General features: G+C 41.4%; 1 protein-coding gene across 1 annotated transcript in view; it reads right to left on the bottom strand.

Annotated features, from left to right (window-relative positions):
• Positions 1-2,354: 2,354 nt before the first annotated feature.
• Positions 2,355-23,583, bottom strand: part of PRKAR2A (protein kinase cAMP-dependent type II regulatory subunit alpha) — a 74,382-nt gene continuing 53,153 nt past the window's right edge. Inside the window, exons 7-11 of the mRNA XM_032648846.1 lie at positions 14,638-14,739; positions 14,390-14,464; positions 9,866-9,931; positions 7,420-7,561; positions 2,355-6,931 (exon numbers count right to left, since the gene is read on the bottom strand). Coding sequence (XP_032504737.1) covers positions 6,798-6,931; positions 7,420-7,561; positions 9,866-9,931; positions 14,390-14,464; positions 14,638-14,739 — 519 coding nt within the window. The 3' untranslated portion in view covers positions 2,355-6,797. The remainder of the gene's footprint in view (positions 6,932-7,419; positions 7,562-9,865; positions 9,932-14,389; positions 14,465-14,637; positions 14,740-23,583) is intronic.

The following is a 23,583-nucleotide window of genomic DNA, read 5'->3' as shown; positions in this document are numbered from 1 at the left end:
TTCCCACAAAATTTGATTCTTAGCACATCATCAGAGAAGACAACCTAGGCCAGAAAGGCATATCCAGCCAAACTTAATCTTGACATTTAGGATGACTAGTATGAAGATGACAATTTCTGAGATGTCCTTACCTGGAGGGAGCTTTCCTTAAAATCTTAAATCTAGTCTTTCTCTTTTGACAGCTTCCTAGATGCTTCTGTAACCATAATTATGTGATGCAAGCTAAAGCAGTGAGGAACATTGCACGCTTGTGTGTCCAAACTACTCACTTTAAGAAGAGGCAGTGGGAGCCATATAGAGAAGAGCAGCATGACCAAGGGCAACAACAGGCACTGGAAGCATGATCATCCTTGAAATGGGAGACTGGGGCTGCTGTCCATGTGAGTCCAGAAACATGAGGATAAGCTCCATAGCACTGGAGGAAAGGTCCAGGAATGCCCTTCGGACCCCAGCGTCATTACTCTTGATAATTCCTGGGATTTAAACAGTGTCAGGAATGGCCACAGCAGGTAATCAAGATTTTGTTCAATGAACAAATGAGCTGAGTCAGACCTAATTTCTGACATTCTAATTCAGAACTTAGATAATACTCATCTCATCTGAATTCACAACTGATTATTTAATATGTTCCTGGTTGACACTCTGCATTTCCCCAATCAGGTAACAGTATGTATCACTGGCCATCATCTGTGATAAGGCATTTGTCTGTAGAGAGGATGGGTAAAGGAAGCAAAATTCATATTTAACATGAATGTCTTGTGAAACAACCCCAATTTCCTTAATCACATTATAAGTAATACTGTTTTAACTCTGTTGCTATAAAATTGATGCACTAAGATTGCTAAGGATATATTCAGGTAATTTTTTTTTTTTTTTTAACTTTTGGCCACACCACGTGGAATGCAGGATCTTAGTTCTCCAACCAGGGATGGAACCCATGCCCCCTGCAGTGGAAGCGCAGAGTCTTAACCACTGGACAGCCATTGAAGTCCCAATATTCAGGTAATTTTGATGGCACAGATTTCTAGCTTCCTGTTAGAACATACATAGAAAGCAAAGTCCTCCTAAGATATTCACTCTTCCAGGCTGAGACTGTGGACCATATGATCTTGTCATAGTCCTGGCACTTCCTAATTGTTCATAGCAATACCACCACCAAAACCACAAAGGCCAAACCATATTTAATTTTTAAAGCCTTGAAACAAGGTCAGTTTGGCTTTGAGGGTTCAACTACTAGTTTCTTGGGCCCCACGTAGATATTTTTTATATTCACTTATTACTTGGCCCTTTTGTACTGTCAGGTGAAGGCAAGATCAAAGTGGAACATGATTTTGTTATAGAATGAGCTTCCTTTGGACACTAGGAAACAAACTATAAATACAGCAGGCTATCGCAGAGTCATTGCTAGTTCTGGTTACAGCCATGTTACAGAGAAGGAAATAATTAATATTGTCAGACAGGAGATATTTTCTGCTGGGCTTCATTGGTGAGTATATCTTCCCCAGCAAGGGATATATTGGATGCCCTTGTACACCATCCCCAAACAATTCAAATACCATGTTGTCATGGTTAATTTTATGTGTCAACTTACGGGCCATGGAGTGCCCAGATATTTGGTCAAACATTGTTCTGAGAGTTTCTGAAAAGGTGGTTTTGGATGAAAGTAACATTTAAATTAGTGGACTGAGTAAAGCAGATTGCTCTCCCTAATGTGGGTGGGCCTCATCCAATCAGTTGAAGGTCTGAACAGAACAAAAAGCCTGACTCTCCCAAGTAAGAGAGAATTATCCTGCCTGACTGCCTTCAAACTGGGACATCATCTCTTCCTGGGTCTTAAGCCTGCCAGCCTTTGGGTGGGAAATATGCTATTGGCTCTCCTGGTTCTCAGGTCTTCAGACTCAGACTAGAATTAAACCATCAGCTTTCCTACGTCTACAGCTTGCCAACTTGCCCTTCATATCCTGGAACTTACATAACTGTGTGAGCCAATTCCTTATAGTAAATCTCTCTCTCTCTCTCTCTTTTATTGTTTTGGCTGTGCTGTGCAGCTTGTGGGATCTTAGTTCCCTGACCAGGGATTGAACCTGGGGACATGGCAGTGAAAGCGCCAAGTCCTAACCACTGGACTGCCAGGGAATTCCCATAAATCTCTTTATATATACACACACACACACCTCACACATACACGCTATTGGTTCTGTTTCTCTGGAGAACCCTAATATATATGTCCAGGCCTCCTCTCTAATTTTTAAGAGCTCACACCCCAATCTCAAAAATGTACCTGCTAGATGAATGCTGTGATGGATAGAACCCTGAAATGAGGAAAAACACACAACACAAGGCTGCACCAAAAATTCAGATATGATTTGTCAGCCTTTATTAACCAAGAGCAAAGCTGAGCCCTAGAGTTTCCTTTTAAAACACCCAACCTTGTTTATGCCAAACAATGATTTAATCATATGTTCAATACTACAGAGCAAGAATTGATCACCTTCTAATCACTTATTCTTCTGAGATTAAAATACAAGTGTAAAACAGGTTAAAATAAGATTCTCCCCAATGATTTAAAAATAATTCCAACTGAGAGACATTTCAAACACTATGTGTAGAACTCAGGACCAAAAAAGACCTTAAAACATTTTTACCTTTGAGGTAGCACAATAATGCTGAATTAGATTTCTTTTGTTACAATGAACTTAGGAAAACAATGAGGAATCTACCTTTTGCTCAAGGTGGGCTAAATGGTTTTCTGCAAATCCCCCATGAGTTTAGTGACAGTTTTCTCCTTTTTTTTTAGAAGTATAAAGATAGCCCTGCAGTGTGTAAAAGGAAACCCATGGGAAGGCTGCTTCCCATAAAATAGACATTAGAATCATTGAGGAACGTCAGCAGTCAGAACAGGAGGAACAAGAGGTAATTGTAGTGAAAAACCAAAACAACTTGTATCTTGGCAAGATTGGTTTACAAGTGCATGTCAAGAACAAAAAATTCAACATTAGCCAACTGAAAACAAAATATAAAAGATAACATTCATGGGTCTTTTCCATTTTTCTCTGTGCAAAAATGCTCGTTCAATTTTCCTAAATGAAAGAATTGTTTGTACACTGTGACAGGACATGGAAATGCTGTGTGCCCAGGGGCTGCTGGGTGCCAGTGGCACCTCTCACTGACTACTGTACCGTTGTGACTAGAGAATCTGGGCAATAAGAGGATGAACATGACCTCTCCTGGCTGGAGAATCATTTCTTGACACTTTGCTGCTGAATTTGCTCGTTAAACTGTTCAAAGAAAAGCTCCACCCTGATTTCTAAGAAGCTACTGCAATTATACATAACACATTTATATATAAGGACTATGGACTAAGAGGACAGAGCAGATGAACCCTTCCTTCAGAGAATACAACCAAAAGAAGGAAGTGGGTGTGATAAACTGGGGCTAGCAGGAAGAATAATACTGCAGGTTGAACCTCAAGGCTCTCAGGTACATTCTCCACCATGCAAAATCAATAGCAAAGCCAGAAAAGACAGCATGAAGCTCTAAACCATCATAGAAGAGAACAGTATAAAACAATTATGAAAAAGACCTCTTCCTGGGCTTCCCTGGTGGCGCAGTGGTTGAGAGTCCGCCTGCTGATGTAGGGGATGCAGGTTCGTGCCCCGGTCCAGTTAGATCCCACATGCCACAGAGCGGCTGGACCCGTGAGCCATGGCTGCTGAGCCTGCGCATCCGGAGCCTGTTCTCCGCAACAGGAGAGGCCACAACAGTGAGAGGCCCGTACCGGGAAAAAAAAAAAAAAAAGACCTCTTCCCAACACATGCTTCTCCCTGTGAGGCTCAACTCTCAGTGCAGGACTTGCCCAGCACAATGTGGACACCAGAGTCCTGAGCTGAACTTGGTCTGCCACCTTCGATTCCTCATGCTGTAAAGAGAACTGGAACACTGTCAGACTCCTGGCACCTTGGTAATGGCTGTGTCCTTTTCACTCACACTGGTCCCTGTAAAGTCTCCCTTCCTCAAGTCAGATCCTCAAGGGGCCCTATATGCAGTGAGGGTCTGGACTGATGATCCATATGTCAATCCGCAGTTAGAGCAGGAAGACTTAAACCTGATGAATCTACTTTGTAAAACCGAAAGCATCAGTAAGTTGGGGGTGTCAAAGAGGCTTCTATGAAGGGGAAGATTGAACTGGGATGTGAAAGAGGGCAAGATGAGAAGTCCCATCCCTAGCAGCCTGCGGGAGTGACTGGGTCGGAGTTCACAGCTGGCCCTAACTAATGCTGGCATGCGGGGTGTAAGGGAGCATCCACTCAGTGTTTGTTCATTTATCTATTTTTATTTTTAAAACATTTATTTTATTTGGTTGCACTGGGTCTTAGTTGAGGCAGGCAGTCTCCTTAGTTGTGGCTTGCCAGCTCCTTAGTTGCAGCATGTAGGCTCCTTAGTTGTGGCATGCGAACGCTTAGTTGTGGCATGCGTGTGGGATCTAGTTCCCTGACCAGGGATTGAACCCAGGCCCTCTGCACTGGGAGTGCAGAGTCTTACCCACTGCACCACCAGGGAAGTTCACCCACTCAGTGTTTAAACAGAGTCCTTACACAGTCTGGGGGCTACACCTCTGTGTCACTCCTGAAGTTGGATGTACCTATTACCTGTGTAAGAAACAGGTATGGTTCTTGTCTGCTAAAGTGCAATATCTGCTTTCTTAATTTATATTTGATAATAAAGCAACACCATAGAAAATAAGAACCTCAGAAAACCGTGGGAAAAACCACACAGGCTTTCCCAGTGCTAGCTGCCTGTTTTGGAGTATTAGTTACAATGTTTCACAATTCTGAGAGCTGTAAGGCAGGCTACCTAGGGCAGTCTGAAAGAGTCCTTCTGCTTTCACTTCATGGAGCACAAGAAAAAGGGAGAACTGACCAAGGTTGTGATGGGTCACCACTCTGAAAATCTCTTGACCATACTGTTCATGGCAAAAGCAGACAGCCTGGCTTAGGAGGACAATGGAAGGTGACCATATGGTCTCTATCACTGTCTACAACAGGAATGACTCAAGCTCCAGCATGTAATTGCTTAGGGATTTATTGAGATATACAAGTTTAAAAAATTCATATTGGAAAGGGCCTCTTGATTTAATATAAACTTGGCTATGACATCCAAATTTATCTTTAGGTAAATTTCATACTGTTCTTAGGATCTCTTGTAGCATCTGATTCTAGGTTATTCTGAAGAAAAAAAATTTCATTCTGAAAGATATCTGGTTAATTACAATAATTCATTAGAATTCCACCTGATATAATCAAAAGGTTTAAAAAGTTTTAAAATACAAGCTAAATTACTTTCCTCTGGGATTAACAACTGGAACCCTAAATATCCCAACATCTTTTTTTTTTCTTTTTTTGCGGTACGCGGGCCTCTCACTGCTGTGGCCTTTCCCGTTGCGGAGCATAGGCTCCGGACGCACAGGCTTAGCGGCCATGGCCCACGGGCCCAGCCGCTCCGCGGCATGTGGGATCTTCCTGGACCGGGGCACAAACCCATGTCCCCTGCATTGGCAGGCAGACTCTCAACCACTGCGCCACCAGGGAAGCCCATCCCAACATCTTAATTAGAAAGGTCTTTGCAGTAATTCTATGAAATTGTAAATGATGCTGATTTTTAAAAACTAACAAAAAGAGCTGATCTTTAAGATGAATGCCTGAGTCAGCTGACAAACTGATATATATGAATATGTCCAGGGAAATTCTCTAAATAGAGAGTTGGGGTTTTTTTTTTCAAAAAAATAGCTGCTTCTTCTTTAAAGAGTTTAAAAATTGATGGTTCAACAGCAAAGCTACATAACAACTCTGGAGTAGAGGGAAAGGTCTCTCTTTGCCAGCACACTGCCATCAGTAAGAGCAACTGGTAATAAGAGATGGGCAGGAGTTGCCCAGGAAAGTATTTAGGTCAGATACAGTGATGGCACTCCCAGACCTCAGCTCCTTATAAATGGACAGCAATTCACTCACGCAAACTGCACAGAGATTAAACAAAACAAAATCTACTAAAACAAAATAAAACACCCCCGCCCCCAACCCAGAAAACCTTCCCTGGCTCTCTGCTACCTGTAAAATGTGCTAAACTCAAATTTTCTGCTCTAACGTGGGTTCCGATGTCTGATCAGTGTGCTTTGGGGTGCTGACCTGCTGGACCCTGGGCAGGGTCTCTCCCTAAGCATCACTGAGAGTTTGGGGACAGCTGTCATGTGTGCCACTGTCAGCAGACAGTACAATGCCACAGGACCACAGACCTCCATCACATCTGCCACCATTTTTGATGGTAAAGCCAAAGGCTACAGTTGTGGACTTTCTCAAAGGACAAATGAGGAAACGGAAGGCTATAAAAGGTTGGGGGAGGGTGTCTACAGTTATACAACAGGTTTGTGCCAACCTGTGGTAACTTCTAAAAGCAACAGTAGCAGCAAGAGAGGAAAGGAAGATGTTTACACTTTGTACTTTGTATCAGGCACTTAAATTTTTGGAGAGACATGCCATTTTGAACCAAAGATGTGAAAACTGGGTTGGAGTAATCATTACAAGTGGCCTAATAATGGGCTTTCAGAAGCAAAGTGGAGGTGTGGGTTGAACCTCTACCCATCCTTTAGTGCTGACTTCCAAGTTTTCTAAACGCCCACAGCTATAGCAATGGCAGTGGTGGCGGCAACAGCAGGAACAGTTCTGTCACATTTTCTGTTTGTGTTCTGTGGCTGACTGGAAGGTTTTGGTGTCACACTGAGAAGGCTCTGAGGTGTGACACACCTACTGCCCAGGATCTATTAGATCCATGCTGGAGCCGAACATCTTCACCAGCTGTTCCTCGTAGTGTGAGATGTTCCTCTTCATGATGTCCATGCAGGGCCCCAGAAGCCTCTCAAATGCTTGTACATCCATAACTGCATTGTTAAAAAGAGGTGAGGGAGAGAATAAGTTCTCTACACCAATAATTCAGTCATTTCCCTCATGCAAACCTTTTCTTAAACATATCCATTCATGTTGTAGGAACTGGACTATTGGATACTGGACACTTGGAGAAAGAAGGGATGTTTCTATGTGAACACAGCAGGACTATGTCATCTAAGTTTGACACTTTGCAGAGCGCAGCAGCACTCACTCCCTCTGTTCCCACACAGCCCTGGACACCTGTCTCCATCACTGCTCTTTCCACACAGCCAGGGCGTCTATATGGCTGTTCATAGGCTATTGTCAGTTCTCAAAAATGTTTGCTAAAGGAACACATGAACCCATTTCTGGTTGGTCACACAAACTGTTCAAGCCTAGATGTGAGTGAGAGCTGACAGAGTAAGTCAAGGCTTGCTGATGGGAAAAAAATACTGCATGTTAGAAAAAAACACAACACTAATGCATATAGAATTTTTCTTACCTAAGCATTTCACATCTCCCACTGCATAAGCCGAAGCAGCTCTGGGTTTGTTGGTGACCAGTGCAAGCTCTCCAAAGTACTGCCCCTCATGGCAGCGGGCAATCTCGACCTCTTGGTTCCCACCATCCTTGTTTGCTTTAGTCTAGAGCAGGTGGAGAACATGACCAGGGCTGATTCCAGAATCACAACTAGGCATGTCCAGTTGCACACACTTACATTCCCTTTTCAGTACACTTAACTAATTACTTACAAATTCATGTTGCAGAGACTCTAATTGTACCATGTAAACTGCATGGGCTAATCTCAGTGGCCTGGTTTAACCAAATGAGTTGGCTTTTACCAAGAGGTAAGGTGTATATATATATATATATATATATATATATATATATATATGCATAATATTATTATAGTATATATTAATATAGTATATACAATTATGTTAATATATAATGATGTATATTTTAATATATTTTATATATTATACATATATGAATGCGATCCATTTGGTAGATGCTGACTCTGAGACACAGGGTAGAAGACAAGGCCTTTTGCTAATTCTTCCTAAATAACGTCAATGCTTCTCATAGGTAAACAGTCACAATTCAGGGCTACTTCTTTTTGACTTGAGGCCATGCTTTTCTCGGACAATACTTTATGGCGACACATTTTATTTTTAGGTACTACCTTCATCTTAAGTTGGTGGTCCCCCTACCATATTTGTTTAGAAGAGTTAAGTAACTAAATATTTTAAAAAGTAATGTTCAACCTTGAAATTTGGTGGTTTAAGAAATCAAGCAGGTTATACTTTGTGCTTTTCAAATTACTGAAAATAAGGTACTATATTTTATTTACTATCTAGAGTTTCTTATATTTTTTAAACAAATCCATCTGCTAAGCTAAGCAATAATTTAAGTAAAAAAATACTTATAACATTAATAAGAATTAGTCTAAATCTTTAAGAATGACTTTGTTACAGGCAGATAAATAAATTTTTAGAGGTTAATTTGTTATTATTATTATTTTTTGGCTGCGTTGGGTCTTCGTTGCTGTGCGCAGGCTTCTCTAGTTGCAGCGAGCGGGGCCTACTCTTTGCTGTGGTGCGCGGGCTTCTCATTGCGGTGGCTTGTCTTGTTGCAGACCACGGTCTCTAGGCGCATGGGCTTCAGGAGCTGCAGAGTGTGGGCCCAGTAGTTGTGGTTTGCAGGCTCTAGAACGCAGGCTCAGTAGTTGTGGCACACGGGCTTAGCTGCTCCGTGGCATGTGGGATCTTCCCGGAGCAGGGATTGAACCCATGTCCCCTGCACTGGCAAGCGGATTCTTAACCACTGCGCCACCAGGGAAGTCCCTGAAGGTTAATTTAGAAAAATAAACAAAAGTACCACACTGGCTTACATGGTTTGACTTTTGCTCCTTTCACACTTCTGCCCTGACCTGTCTGCTCTGAAGTTGATCTGCCCCTCCCAAGCCAATGCTCTCTTTCCAATTTCTGTCGTATTCTCTGGGACTGCAGACGTGTTCATGTCTACCTAGTCCCTTCTCTAGAGTAGCACTTATCACACTGTACTGTGAACACCAGCCCCCTGTGGGTTTTGATACAATGCAGATTCTGATTCAGTAGGTCTGGGGCAGAGCCCAAGACTGAATTTCTGACAAACTCCCCCTTTCCCAACCCAGTGCCACAGTGCTGCTAGACCTACAAACCCAACACTATGCTGTGATCAGTAGGTGTCAATGAATATGAGAAATGTACAAACATATAGCAGTAGTCTAAAAACTATAAGTAAAAAAATATATTTTTAATTAGGAATCAAGCCATCTTATAGGCAGTAATCATATTTTTCTTTCTTTCTCCATGCTTAACTTTTACAAAAAATACTCCATAAAAGGTTTTTCACTAGGCTGATTTAGTATTATATGTAACTCAGTATTTTAACAAGTTCTTTATTCTTAAAAAAATTGAAACAGGAAATCTGATGATGATGGATTTATGGTAAGAATCACTCTTCCCATCTATAGGTCACTGTGTTTTCTAGGTCTCCCTATCCATCAAATGGCCATAATAATAACTGTCCTAGAGACCTCCCTTCCTAGTACTCTAAAAAGGAAGCTTTTTCATATTCAACACTCACATGTATTTTTTATTATATAATTGCCCCATTTTCTGTTAGGGTGCTTATCCTTTTTCTTATTGATTTGTAGGTCAATATTTCTCATATCATTAATTATGTAACAGAGGTAAAGGCAATAGGAACAAGAAAAAATATACTAAATCTTTATCAATGAATGGGCTTAAACATCGGTCATTGTCAGTCACATATCTCACATAATGGTGGTTCTGAAACACTAAACACACTCCACATTTTTAAAGCAAACAGTTACTTTCTGTGCATATACCTGGCATCTGGATCTCCCCTGACATAACTCACACCATCACACATAAACTCACCTTGCTTTTAATCAAGATGCTCACTTCGCCGGACTCTATAATGTAAAAACTATCAGCCTTTTCACCCTAAAGAGGGAGAGGAGGTCAGGTCAGAGCCATATATATGTATTAAAGAGGGACACAGAAATAGATCATTTTCACATTGCCTGAGCTTGAATTGGTATTTATTTTCCAAACCTACAAACCAGTAAATGGCTAACAAATTCAGAACTAAACGAGAGGATCCTGATTGCCAGGGATGTTAGTCCAACTATGACTGACAAACATCTCTCACTTCCTAACATGGAGTATTCACATCTGTCTCCATGAATATGCCCCGGCTGGTAACTGCACAGAGCATCAGTCCGCACACCACAACGAAGAGTAGCTCCCCCGCTCGCCGCAACTAGAGAAAGCTGGCGTGCAGCAACGAAGACCCAATGCAGCCAAAAATAAATAACTAAAATAAATTTATTAAAAAAAAAAAAAGAAAAAGAACAAAAAATTTGGAGGGCTTAAACTATCTGATTTTAAGATTTACTATGTAAGGCTACTGTAATCAAGACAGTGCAGTATTATTAACAGAGAGACAGACATTGATCAATGGAACAAAAAGAGACCAGAAATAGACCCAAACATATATGGCCAATTGGTTTTCAATGCAAGTGTCAGGCAATGGGATAGGAAAATCTCTTCAACAAATGGTGCTGAAACAACTGGACATCCATATGAAAAACCCTAACCTTATACCATGTAATTAATTCAAAATGGATCATAGATCTAAATGTAAGATCTAAAACTATGAAACTAGAACTGCACGGCTCAATACAGTAGCCACTAGTCACATGGGCCTACTGGGCACTTGAACTATGGCTTGTATAGATTTATAGGTGCTGTAAGTGTAAAATACACATTGAATTTTAAAGACTGAATATCCCCCAAATGTAAAATATCTCATTATTAAATTTTTATATCACTTAGATGTTGAAATGTAATATATTAGGCTAAATATATATTATTAAAATTAAGTTCACCTGTTTCATTTTTTTTTTTTTTTTAATTTTTAAATTTTTAAATTTTTTAAAATTTTTGGCTGTGTTGGGTCTTCGTTTCTGTGCGTGGGCTTTCTCTAGTTGCGGCGAGCGGGGGCCACTCTTCATCGCGGTGCATAGGCCTCTTACTGTCGCGGCCTCTCTTGTTGCGGAGCACAAGCTCCAGACGTGCAGGCTCAGTAGTTGTGGCTCACGGGCCTAGTTGCTCTGCGGCATGTGGGATCTTCCCAGAGCAGGGCTCGAACCCGTGTCCCCTCCATTGGCAGGCAGATTCTCAACCACTGCGCCACCAGGGAAGCCCCTCATTTTTTTTTAATTTGGCTACTAAAATATTTTAAATTGTATGTGACTCACATAATATTTCTATTGAACAGTGCTTGCCTAGAAGTAAAACAGGAGAAAATCTTACTAACTGTGCAAACATTTTTTTTTTTAATAGGGCACAAAAAGAGTGAATTACAAGAGAAAAAAATGACAAATTGGACTCGTCAAAATTAAAAACTTTTGCTTTTTAAAAGGTATTATTAATAAAATGAAGAGACAAGCCATGGCCACAGCCACATTTTGGGAGAAATATTTGCAAATCATTTGCCTGATAAAGGATTTGTTCTCAGAGTACATAAAGAATTCTTACAACTCAATATATTAAGAAGCCAAAAGACCTAATTTTAAATAGGGCAAAAGATGTACTTCACTGAAGAAAACATATGGATGGCAAGGAATCACAGGAAAAGATGCTCACCATCATTAGACATTAGGTAAATGCAAAATAAAACCAAAATGAGATACCACTTCATACTAGGATGGCTAACATTAAAGACTCGATACTAAGTGCTGATGAGGATACAGAGCAACTGGAACTCTTGAACATTGCTGGGGGAATGCAGAATGGTACAGACATTTTAAAAAACATTTTGGCAATTTGTTAAACCTATGTTTACCATATGACTCAGCAATTCCATAAAAACATATGTCTATACAAAGACTTGTATGCAAATGCTTATTGCAGCTTTATTCATAATTGCCCCAAACTGGAAAGACCCCAAATGTCTCTCAACTGGTGAGTGGAAAGATGAATTATGGTACATCTGTATAATGAAATACAATACAGCAATACAGAAATACAATACAGCAATAAAAAGGAATGATCCTCTGATACATACAACAACATGGATAAATCTCAAAAACATTATGCTAAGAGAAACAAGTCAGACACAAAAAACTACACGTTATATGGTTTCATTTATATGAAATTCTAGAAAAGGAATTTTTAGAGCGATAGAAAGCAGGTCAGCGGTTTCCAGGAGCAAGGGAGCGGGTGAGGGGATTTACTTAAAATACAAACAAGGGAGCTTTTTGGGATGACAGAAATGCTGTACACTATGATTATAGGGATGGTTATAAAACTCTCAAATTGTATACTTAAACTTGGTAATTGTACTGTATATAAAATATAGGGTAACAAAGTTGACCAAACAAACAAAACAACATAAAGCATAGTTTCTGCAGTAGGTCTGGGGTGGGGCCCAGGCACTTGAATTTCTAACATTCCTATATGATGCTAATGCTGCTAGTCCTGGGACCTCACTTAGAGAAGCCTTGGTCTAGAGACACTGCCGAAAGGGGTCTATAATAAGGTGGTTATCATCTTAATTTGTGTCCATTCTGCATCACCACCTAGCACTCCTATCTTCAAGAACACAGACATCCCAGAAAACACTGTGGTTTTTCATACCTCTTGACATACCTCCTGAAGGTCTGGGGCTTTTCAGGATTAAGTAGAGGTCCATTGGGAGTAAATTAAAGCACCACAGCTTCAGAAGCAAATGTGGCCAGTCAGCATGTCCCATTTCTGCAACTCAGCTCTACATTCTTACCATACTAGGATACCTGCCCTGGAACAAAGCTTACACCCACAGGCCTTTGCTCACATTGTTCTCTTGCCCTGAAAGATCCTTCCCTGACCTCAACTGCTGGAACTGTACTTGTTCTTTAAGCTTAGCTCAAAGGGCATTTCCTTCATGAAACCGTATAGAATACATCCTGTTCTATATTCTCACTGCCACTCTTTTTTTTTTTTTAATTATCTATTTATTTACTTATGGTTGTGTTGGGTCTTCGTTGCCGCACACGGGCTTTCTCTAGTTGCAGCGAGCTGGGGCTACTCTTTGTTGCGGTGCATGGGCTCTAGGCACACAGGCTTCAGTAGTAGTGGCTTGTGGGCTCAGTAGTTGTGGCTCATGGGCTCTAGAGCACAGGTTCAGTAGTCGTGGCACATGGGCTTAGCTGCTCCACAGCATGTGGGATCTTCCCAGACCAGGGCTCGAAGTGGTGTCCCCTGAATTGGCAGGTGGATTCTCAACCACTGCGCCACCAGGGAAGTCCTCAGTGCCATTCTTTTTCCTCTCATTATAGCACTTATATCTGGTCCTACTTGTCTACCTTAGTAAATATTTACTGAATCAAACCAATTTCTAATTAAAAGAATTATTAACAGTGGGGCTATCTAGAAAACAAAGGCATTTAGAGATGCCACTTAGAGTAGACATCATTTTTTTGTTAGTCCTTTTTCTCTGGAGCATCTCTCTCTCCTTTTATGATAAGCCTGATTAATCTCTGTGGTACTGGTTGGGCCAACTCCACCTCCAGGGCCCAGGGGTGGTCTGGGGATTTAGGCTTGACCAATCTGAGTCTTCCTTCTAGCCCCAGCTCTGGGTTCAGGTATGGACACATTCCCCAACCCAGACCAACCAGACATCTTCTCAGTGGCTCTTTTTTTTTTAATTAAAAAAAATTCTTTTGGCTGCGCCATGCAGCTTGTGGGATCTTAGTTCCCCGACCAGGGATCGAACCCATACCCCCTGCAGTGGAAGCGCGGAGTCCTAACCACTGGACTGCCAGGGAATTCCCCTTCCCAGTGCTCTTGCCAGAACCACTGGCAGAGAAGTTTTAGACTCGGAAAAGTCTATAATACTCTTTATATATAATTAAAAATGGAAACATAGTAGACTAGGAAAATTATTACAGAGCACTCATCATAATGTTCCAGTTCACTGTGTGATGATCCTTACAGTACCCAAAAATAACATGACAAAAAGGTACAAAGGAAACACTAAAGATACCTTACAAATCTGGTCAGTCACTGAAGACTGGTTTGTGTTAGATTAGCTAAAAGGGACTTTGTGCCAAACATAGAGAGAAGGTACACAACCTTTCGACCTTCTCCAGGTTTTAACAGTGATGTAGGAAGCTTACTCAGGGTTAAAAGAAAATGACATCCAAAAGAACAAACACCAGAAGCCAAGGAAAGGTGAATGGAGGCAAGAGATGTGCATAAGTCAGTAAGCTGAACATCAATGGGCTTTAGAACACTCTGCAGGAAGTGTGCCTGCGTATCGTGCAACATGAGCTCCCCAAAGTGACAGGACAAATGATGCACTACTCCTTCAGGAGGTGGCTTCTGGGAAAGGTGCTGCACAAGGCCCCCACTCACCTGAGTGATTATGCGCTCTCCATCCTTATAGACCTTTTCTCCTATTACATCCACAATCTTCATTCGTTCTGACACCTGAAACAATGAACATACAAATTATAAGGAAACGTCTTAATTGAAAGTCACAAATAGTATCTATACAACATTGAAATGGGCTAGAATAGTATGATTTTAAAAATCTAATGAGAATCATTTTAACAGCTTTGCTTAAATCCCCATAAACAGACTCTTATTAAAATAGGCTTTACCTCTAGTGATTTAAGAAGCAGCACAGATTCAATAAATGATTCAAACATCTTCCTCTTTTTTGCATTATTTTTCACTATGATTCTTCTAAACGTCACACGGTCCTATAAGAAAGGATATGAAAATTCTGGTAAATGCCCGTATAAGGGAGCATCTATGGTTTAATTAACTATGCCACAGCAAACATTGGAGGTCTCTGGAAGGTACTGGGTCAACTGAGTGTTTAATGATATTTCAATCTGAGTCATTGCTATGAGAAAAAGATCTGTAGCCTGAGCCGGACAGATGTCTCACATGTTGTCACCTGCTATCAAGTACTCAATGGGTGCCACCTATGGGTCAGTCATAAATAGAATACAAAATTTAAAACGTCCCAATCAAACATTTGTGAGCTCACAGTCACTGTTTAATGTGAAAAGATGCACTTTCAAAAAAGGGAGATAAAACAATCAGATGGTTCTTACCCTCAAGGACTTTATAATCTCAATGGGGAGACAATACAAAATTTATAGGAATAAAAAACTACAGTCCAAGACAGCATATGAAATGTGCTAGATGAACTACAGGGACAAAGTAAGTGCCACAAGAATTCTGAGGAGAGAGATCACGATAGCCTGGAGTGATCAAGGATAATTTTGTTGCAAAAATATAAATTTGTCTGGGACCTGAAGGAGAGGTAGGTTTTAAATTAATGGAGAGATAAAGTAGGAAACTCAAAATGGAAGGCAGGCATGTGAAAGATATCTTGACCCCAGCAGGTCAAGGATTCATACTCAAGAGACAGTTAACCAGAGCTATGGTCAGGTACTTCTCAGATATGTGTATGCGTGTGTGGGGAGGGACATGCAGCCAGGAGAATGTTAATTGCTTAGGCTCCTACGTGAGTAGGCAGTTTTTTGTACCTAAGTTAATTTTAACTTTCTTCTACCTTGGGCTCTCAAGAATAGAAAGATTTTTTTTTCTTTTTAAAGTACAGTAATGACATCCTAAAGGTTGAAAGAATGAAAAACAGCAAGGGGCTATGGGCATGTTTAGCTGTAGGTTTGCTATTTTAGTATTCTTGATGATGGGGTGGGAGTTGGGTGGAGAAAACACATAGAAGACAACTGAGTTGAGATGTCTAAATAGGTTTCACTGGCTCATATTCCATCAGCCACAGAACTCCCTGGTCCTATCCCATGCCATGCTTCATCTGCCTGACAGGAGAAGTCACCTACTGCACCCTATACTCCTAGTATAAAAGGTGGCAGACTCCTACCCTCCCTTCCTAAACTGAGTACAAATAATGTCTGCTCTCTGGTACTAAGCCAGATTCTTCCCCCATTTTATTTTCCATCTGTCTGCTTGAAAAGAGCCATTCAATCTCTGATTGCTCTAATCAGCTGCATCACTTGCCACTACTTTTTTGAAGTCCAAGGTTAGAGATGTATCATTTAAAATGTTACTGTTATACTTTGGAATATTACTCCATTATCTTTAGACTTCAGTTTCTGCATGTTTCCTGCACCAATCTAGGCCAAGAGTGCTGTGGAAAGAGAACAATCAAGACTGAGACAATGGGAATTATAAAATTCCTTTCCTTATGTTTGAACAGACATTGTCAAAAAACAGTATTTCTAAATCCATCTATAACATTACAAAGATTACTAAAATTGCAGCCATAAACTATTTCTAGCTAAAGAGAAAACAACTGATATCTCTATTTGTGTTCCAACCCTTTCTACGCATGCTTTTGCACTTCCCAGAGCTCTCAGGCTGTGCAAGTCCAGTTCCTATGACTGCGGAGGATATAAAAAAGCACCAGACACCAACCCAGCTTTCAGGGAGCTTCCAATGGAGCTGTGAAGAGGAAACTGCTACTGTGAAATGGTAGCTCCCTCAGGCAGCCAAGTGTTCAGAGTCAAGCAAGTAGCCCTGAAGTTCAAAAGAGAAGAAGAATACTACCCTTTCCTTTCACTGCAGAAAGTTTCTACTGGGACTTCCCTGGTGGCACAGTGGTTAAGAATCCGCCTGCTGGGCTTCCCTGGTGGCACAGTGGTTGAGAGTCCGCCTGCCGATGCAGGGGACACGGGTTCATGCCCCGGTCTGGGAAGATCCCACATGCCGTGGAGCGGCTGGGCCAGTGAGCCATGGCCTCTGAGCCTGCGCGTCTGGAGCCTGTGCTCCACAACAGGAGAGGCCATGCTGCGGAGCAACTAAGCCCGTGCACCACAACAACTGAGCCTGTGCTCTGGAGCCCGCGAGCCACAACTACTGAGCCCGCATGCCACAACTACTGAAGCCCACGCACCTAGAGCCTGTGCTCCACAAGAGAAGCCACTGCAATGAGAAGCTCACGCACCACAACAGAGTGGCACCTGCTTGCCACAACTAGAGAAAGCCTGGGTGCAGCAATGAAGACCCAATGTAGCCAAAAATAAATAAATAAAATTATAATTAAAAAAAAAAAAAAAGACTCCGTGCTCCGCAGGGGGTCTGGGTTCGATCCCTGGTCAAAGAACTAGATCCCACGTGCCACAATGTAGATCCCACGTGCTGCAACTAAGACCTGGTACAGCTAAATAAATAAATAAATAAATATTAAAAGAAAAAAGAGTTTCTACTCACTTTCATGCAAGCAAGACAGAGTGGGAGCAGAGACTAAGTGTAATGATCATGGTGGCAGCTGCCCCCAGTAAGAGAAGGAATATAGAATCCAATTTGAGAAACTCAGTGGCAACACCAGGTCCTCCCTGATTTAGCCTCAGAAGGCATTTCCAAAGGCCTTGGAAGGCACAAGTAAGAAGTCAGGCTATAGAGGACCCTCTGGGAGTCACTTTCCTGAAGGTGGTACTGAAGCTTTGGTAGGGTTTGGGCTATAAAGCAGGTGAATAATGCACGAGAAAAGGGCATCTAAATAGGTCACGTAAGGCAGCAGCGAGATGAATCTCACTTAAGATAGCAGGGAGAGGAAGAGAAGACTGCAAAGGATAAGGCTAGGAACTCGGAAGGCAGGGCAGGGATCTCAGGAGACGAGTTTCAGAAATGGAAGGGTGGTGAGCAGCACCACAACCAAGGGAAGCACGTGCCACCACTCTGTAGTACCCTACCTTGTGCCAGGCACCGAGGAAACTGCTTCTCAGATGTGCTTCTACTTAATTCTCATATCCAAACCACAAGGCAAGCAGTTGTTTTTTTAAATTAATTAATTATTATTTTTTGCTGCATTGGGTCTTTGTTGCTGTGTGCAGGCTTTCTCTAGTTGTGGCGAGCAGGGGCTACTCTTCGTTACGGTGCACAGGCTTCTCATTGCAGTGGCTTCTCTTGTGGAGCACAGGCTCTAGGTGCATGGGCTTCAGTAGTTGTGGCACGTGGGCTCAGCAGTTGTGGCACGTGGGCTCAGTAGTTGTGGTTTGCGGGCTCTAGAGCACAGGCTCAGTAGTTGTGACTCACGGGCTTAGTTGCCCCACGGCATATGGGATCTTCCCAGACTAGGGCTTGAACCCGTGTCCCCTGCATTGGCAGGCGGATTCTTAACTACTGCACCACCAGGGAAGCCCAAGGCAAGCAGTTTTACAGTTCATTTTTAATAAATTTCTATTGAGACTTTCTCTTTGACTTTTAGATTTAGGAATGGGTTGATTTCCAAGAGTCTGGAGATTTTCCTGTTATCTTCCTGTTACTGATTTCTGGTTTCATTCCATTGTGGTTAGAGAACACACTGTCTGATTTCAATTCTTTTAAACTTGTTAAGTTTTATTTTATATCCCAGGATACATGTAGTCTATCTCGGTGAACATTTGTGGGCTTGAAAAGAATGTGTATTCTCTGTTGTTGTGTGAAGTGTCCTATAAATTTCAATTTGATCCTTTTGGTCGATGGTGATGTTAAGTACTGTATCCTTCCCAATTTTTTGTCTAGTTGTCCTATCAATTGTTGAGAAAGGGGTGTTGAAGTCTGCAAATATAACTGTGGATTTCTCTATTTCTTCTTTCAGTTCTATCAGTTTTTGCTTTACATATTTTGAAGCTCTGTTGTTTGGTATATACATATTTAGGGTTTCTGTGTCTTTTTGGTAGATTAACTCTTTCATTATTATGTAATGTTCCTCTTTGTCTCTGGTAATTTTCTTTGCTGTGAAGTCTACTTATCTGATATTAATATAAGTTCTGCTTTCTTCTGGTTCATGTTTGCATAGTATATATATTACTATACTTTTACTTTCTTTTTTAAAAAATTATTATTTATTTTTGGCTGCATTGGGTCTTAGTTGCTGTGCGCGGGCCTTCTCTAGTTGCAGTGAGTGGGGACTACTCTTCGTTGCGGTGCGCCGGCTTCTCATCGCAGTGGCTTCTCTTGTTGTGTAGCACAGGCTCTAGGCGCGCGGGCTTCAGTAGTTGCAGCACACGGGCCCTACAGCACACAGGCTTCAGTAGTTGCGGCACATGGGCCCACTAGCTGCACTACGCAGGCTCTAGGGCATGCGGGCTTCAGTAGTTGTGGCTCGCAGGCTCTAGAGCACAGGCTCAGTAGTTGTGGCGCACGGGCTTAGTTGACCTGTGGCATGTGGGATCTTCCCGGACCAGGGATTGAACCTGGGTCTCCTGCATTGGCAGGCAGATTCTTAACCACTGCGCCACCAGGGAAGTCCGAAAATAAAGATTATAAGGAAGTCTTTAAAAACAAAGATTCTTATACTTTACAAAATCATTTGGCTTGAACATATTCATAAAGACTTATGTTTCTCATTTTTATGGAGATTTGTTTTTGTTTGTAATCAATTTCTGTCTGAGTTCCAGAAATGCAAAAGATACAGCACTGAGAGAAGTGGCAGCTGACAAAATTGCTGTCTTTGACCTTCTGATGCGAGTTTAGTAACTAATCTGGAAAATAATGAACTGTAATTAATGAAATCTGTAGCTATATTCAAGTGTGTTTCTCAGACAGCACATACAATAATTGAAAGAACTTCCTGCCCTCTAATTAGTTAAGATTAGTTAGATTGAATTAACTTGGCATAATAGCTTAAAAAAATTTTTTTTTATTGGAGTATAGTTGATTTACAATGTTGTGTTAGTTTCAGGTGTATAGCACAGTGAATCAGTTATACATATAAACACTCTTTTTTTGAGATTCTTTTCCCATAATGTGTATATATCAGTCTCAATCTCCCAATTTATCCCTCCCCCCTGCTTATCCCCTGGTAACCACAAGTTTGTTTTCTACATTCATGACTTTACTTCTGCTTTGTAAATAAGTTCACTTGGTATATTTAGATCATCTATATTTATAGTAATTATTCATATACTAGGGCTTATGTCTACCATTTAATTCAATGTTTTCTGTTCTTCCCTGTTTCCTGTTCTTCTGTTTCACTTTTCTTGCCTTCCTGCAGGTTACCTGAATGGATTTATAGAGCTTTTGAGTGTATCTCTTTGTACAGATTACTTTAGTGGTTGCTCTATGTATTATATTTATATATGTAACTTATCATGGTCTACTGGTGTCAACATTTTAGTAGTTTGAGTAAAGTGTAGAAGTTTAACTTCCATTTAGGCCCCTTTCCTTCCCCTTTAGAATGTAATTGTCTTAAATATTTCCTCTATATACATTAAGAACCATGTAAGACAATGTTATAATTTTGCTTCAAGCATCTAACCTATTTTAGAAAACTCAAGAGGAGGATAGACTTTTATGTCTATCCATATGTTTACTGTTATGCTTTCTCCATTCTTGGTGTTCCAAATTTTTCTTTCTTTTTTTTTTTTTTTTTTGTGGTACGCGGGCCTCTCACTGTTGTGGCCTCTCCTGTTGCAGAGCACAGGCTCCGGATGCACAGGCTCAGTGGCCATGGCTCACGGGCCCAGCCGCTCCACGGCATGTGGGATCTTCCCGGACCGGGGCACAAACCCGCGTCCCCTTCATTGGCAGGCGGACTCTCAACCACTGCGCTACCAGGGAAGCCCCAAATTTCTTTCTTTTATCACTTCTGCAGGTGACAAAGTCTCAGTTTTGTTTTATCTGAGAATATCTTCATTCCTGAAGGATATTCTCACTAGGTATAGAATTCTGAGTTGACAGTTCTTTTCTTTCAGCAATTGAAAAATGCTGTGCTACTTCCTTCTGGCCTTCATGGATAGGAAATCTGGTGTCATTCAAATTGTTTTTCCTCTGTAGGTAAAGCATTGTTTCTCTCTAGCTGCTTTCAAATTTATTCCTGTCTTTAGTTTTCTAAAGTTTGATTCTGATGTGTTTTGGCATAGATTTCTTTGGGTTTATCTAATTTGAAGTTCACTCAGCTTCTTGAATCTGTAGGTTTATTATCTTTCACCAAATTTGGGGATTCTCCAACTATTATTTCCTTGAATAATTTTTTAGCTCTATATTCTTTCTCCTCTCCTTCTGGGACTCTGATGACACAAATACTGTACCTTTTCTTATTAGTCCACAGGCTCTGTTCATTTCAGTCTATTTTCTTTCTGCTGTTCAGACTGGGTAATTTCTATTGTTCTATCTTCAAGTTCACTGATTCTTTCCTCCCTTATATTCATTCTGCTATTGAGCCCATCCAGTGAGTTTTTATTTTGGTTATTGTATTTTCCAGTTCTAAAATTTCCATTTGGATCTTCTTTCTGTCTTCTATTTCTCCACTGAGACCTCCTATTTTTTTCCCTTTGTTTCTAGTGTGTTCATAATTGCTTGTTGAAGGATTTTTATGATGGCTGCTTTAAAATCATTGTCAGCTAATTCCAATATCTGTGTCATCTTGGTATTGACATCTTTTTTTTTTTTTTTTTTTTTGCGGTACGCGGGCCTCTCACTGTTGTGGCCTCTCCCATTGCGGAGCACAGGCTTTGGATGCGCAGGCTCAACAGCCATGGCTCATGGGCCCAGCCGCTCTGCGGCATGTGGGATCATCCCGGACCGGGGCACAAACCCGTGTCCCCTGCATCGGCAGGCAGACTCTCAACCACTGCGCCACCAGGGAAGCCCGGTATTGACATCTTTCGATTGCCTTTTCTAATTCAGATTGAGAATTTCTTTGTTCTTGGTCTAACAAGTGATTTTCTATTGTATCCTGGACATTTTGGGTATTATGTTGTAAAACTGAATCCAATTTTATCTTCTTTTTTTGCAGGCAGTCACCCTGTCTATATATATAGGGTGCCTGTATGTGTGGGAGTGCATGTTCAGCTCCCCTCTGGACTCTACTGACACTACTCTGGCAGGGGAAGTGGAGTGCCAATTAGTAACACCACACATCACCTCATTTTGCCTCTTTGCTGCTGGATGAGTTTGTTAAGTCCAGTTTCCTGCTGGCCCCAGTGACAGTGTGGGGAGGTAGAAGCAGTTTTTCCTTTGGTATTTGGCAGGAATAGGGTGGCATTATCATAAAAGGTTTTCTATTCTGCCAAGCTGTCCTTTTCCTTGTCCTTTGGCTAAAGGGAGCAGACTTTTCTTGGGGCTGTTTTTATGTGTACCTGTTGGTGGATCTGGGTTGTAGGTTTTTCCAGCACCCTATCTGGGATATATGGGAATTAATAAGAAAACCTGGTGAACTCACTGTTATGTCCTTCCTTAATTCCTGAAATCCCTAGTTCCTAGCCAGTCCACCTTCTCCTTTCCATCTTTCAGGGTCTCCTATGTTTGTTTGTAGTAAGATATCCAGAGTTTTCTAGTTTTAAGAGGGAAGACTAGTGAGGAATGGGGCTATTCTATCTTGGCCTGGACCAGAAGTTGACATTAATGTATTTTAAAACTGAGTTTATTTTCCCCCTTTATTTATTGATCTACCTTGAGTATTTTAAGCACTGGCTTCCCAAGTGTGTGATGTATTCTTAAACCAATGTATCTCTCATCTCTCAGGGGCAATCTTTTTTTTTTTTTTTTTTGTGGGCCGCACCACATGTGGGATCCTAGTTCCCCGATCAGGGACTGAACCTAAGTCTCCTGTTCTAGAAGCGAGGAGTCTTAACCACTGGGCCGCCAGGGAAGTCTCTCTCATGGGCATTCTTTTTTTTTTTAACATCTTTATTGGAGTATAATTGCTTTAAAATGGTGTGTTAGGGGCTTCCCTGGTGGCGCAGTGGTTGAGAGTCCGCCTGCCGATGCAGGAGACATGGGTTCGTGCCCCGGTCCGCCATGGCCGCTGAGCCTGTGTGTCCGAAGTCTGTGCTCCGCAACGGGAGAGGCCACAACGGTGAGAGGCCCGCGTACCGCCAAAAAAAAAAAAAAAAAAAAAAATGGTGTGTTAGTTTCTGCTTTATAACAAAGTGAATCAGCTGTACATATACATATATCCCCATATCTCCTCCCTCTTGCGTCTCCCTCCCACCCTCCGTATTCCACCCCTCTAGGTGGTCACAAAGCACTGAGCTGATCTCCCTGTGCTATGCAGCTGCTTCCCACTAGCTATCTATTTTACATTTGGTAGTATATATAAGTCCATGCCATCCTCTCACTTCGTCCCAGCTTACCCTTCCCCCTCCCTGTGTCCTCAAGTCCATTCTCTATGTCTTCGTCTTTATTCCTGTCCTGCCTCAGGGGCATTCTTAATTCTACATTAGTATAGCACAATAAAGTGCTCTAGTATGTCTTTAAAATGTGATTTTATTTGAGGAAATATATTGATAATTCCAAGGTATATATTTAATTCTGCTTGTAGGGTAAATGGAAACAAATTATCATAGATGTGAACATTTTAAAAGTGAAATTTGGAATCTGTACAAGAGGATGATTGTTTTGTTTAAGAAGGAAGAGAATTATGTATTTTGAGGCTTGATAATGAAGGAAGCAAGGTGGGTCATGTATAATAGAGGATAGGATCATAGCAGTACTGTGCCTAAGACATTCTAGGAAAGTTCTATTTCCCAGAATATGGCTATCAGCCTTTCTAGTCATCTAAATCTATTGAATATTGGCATGGACCAATGAATAAAGAGATGGCCAAACACAGAGGAAAGTTAGTC

The sequence above is a fragment of the Phocoena sinus genome, chromosome 11, assembly GCF_008692025.1.
Source record: "Phocoena sinus isolate mPhoSin1 chromosome 11, mPhoSin1.pri, whole genome shotgun sequence".
NCBI lineage: Eukaryota > Metazoa > Chordata > Mammalia > Artiodactyla > Phocoenidae > Phocoena > Phocoena sinus.
Note: the sequence above shows the minus strand (reverse complement) of the source record. Positions and strands in the feature narration are given on the sequence as shown.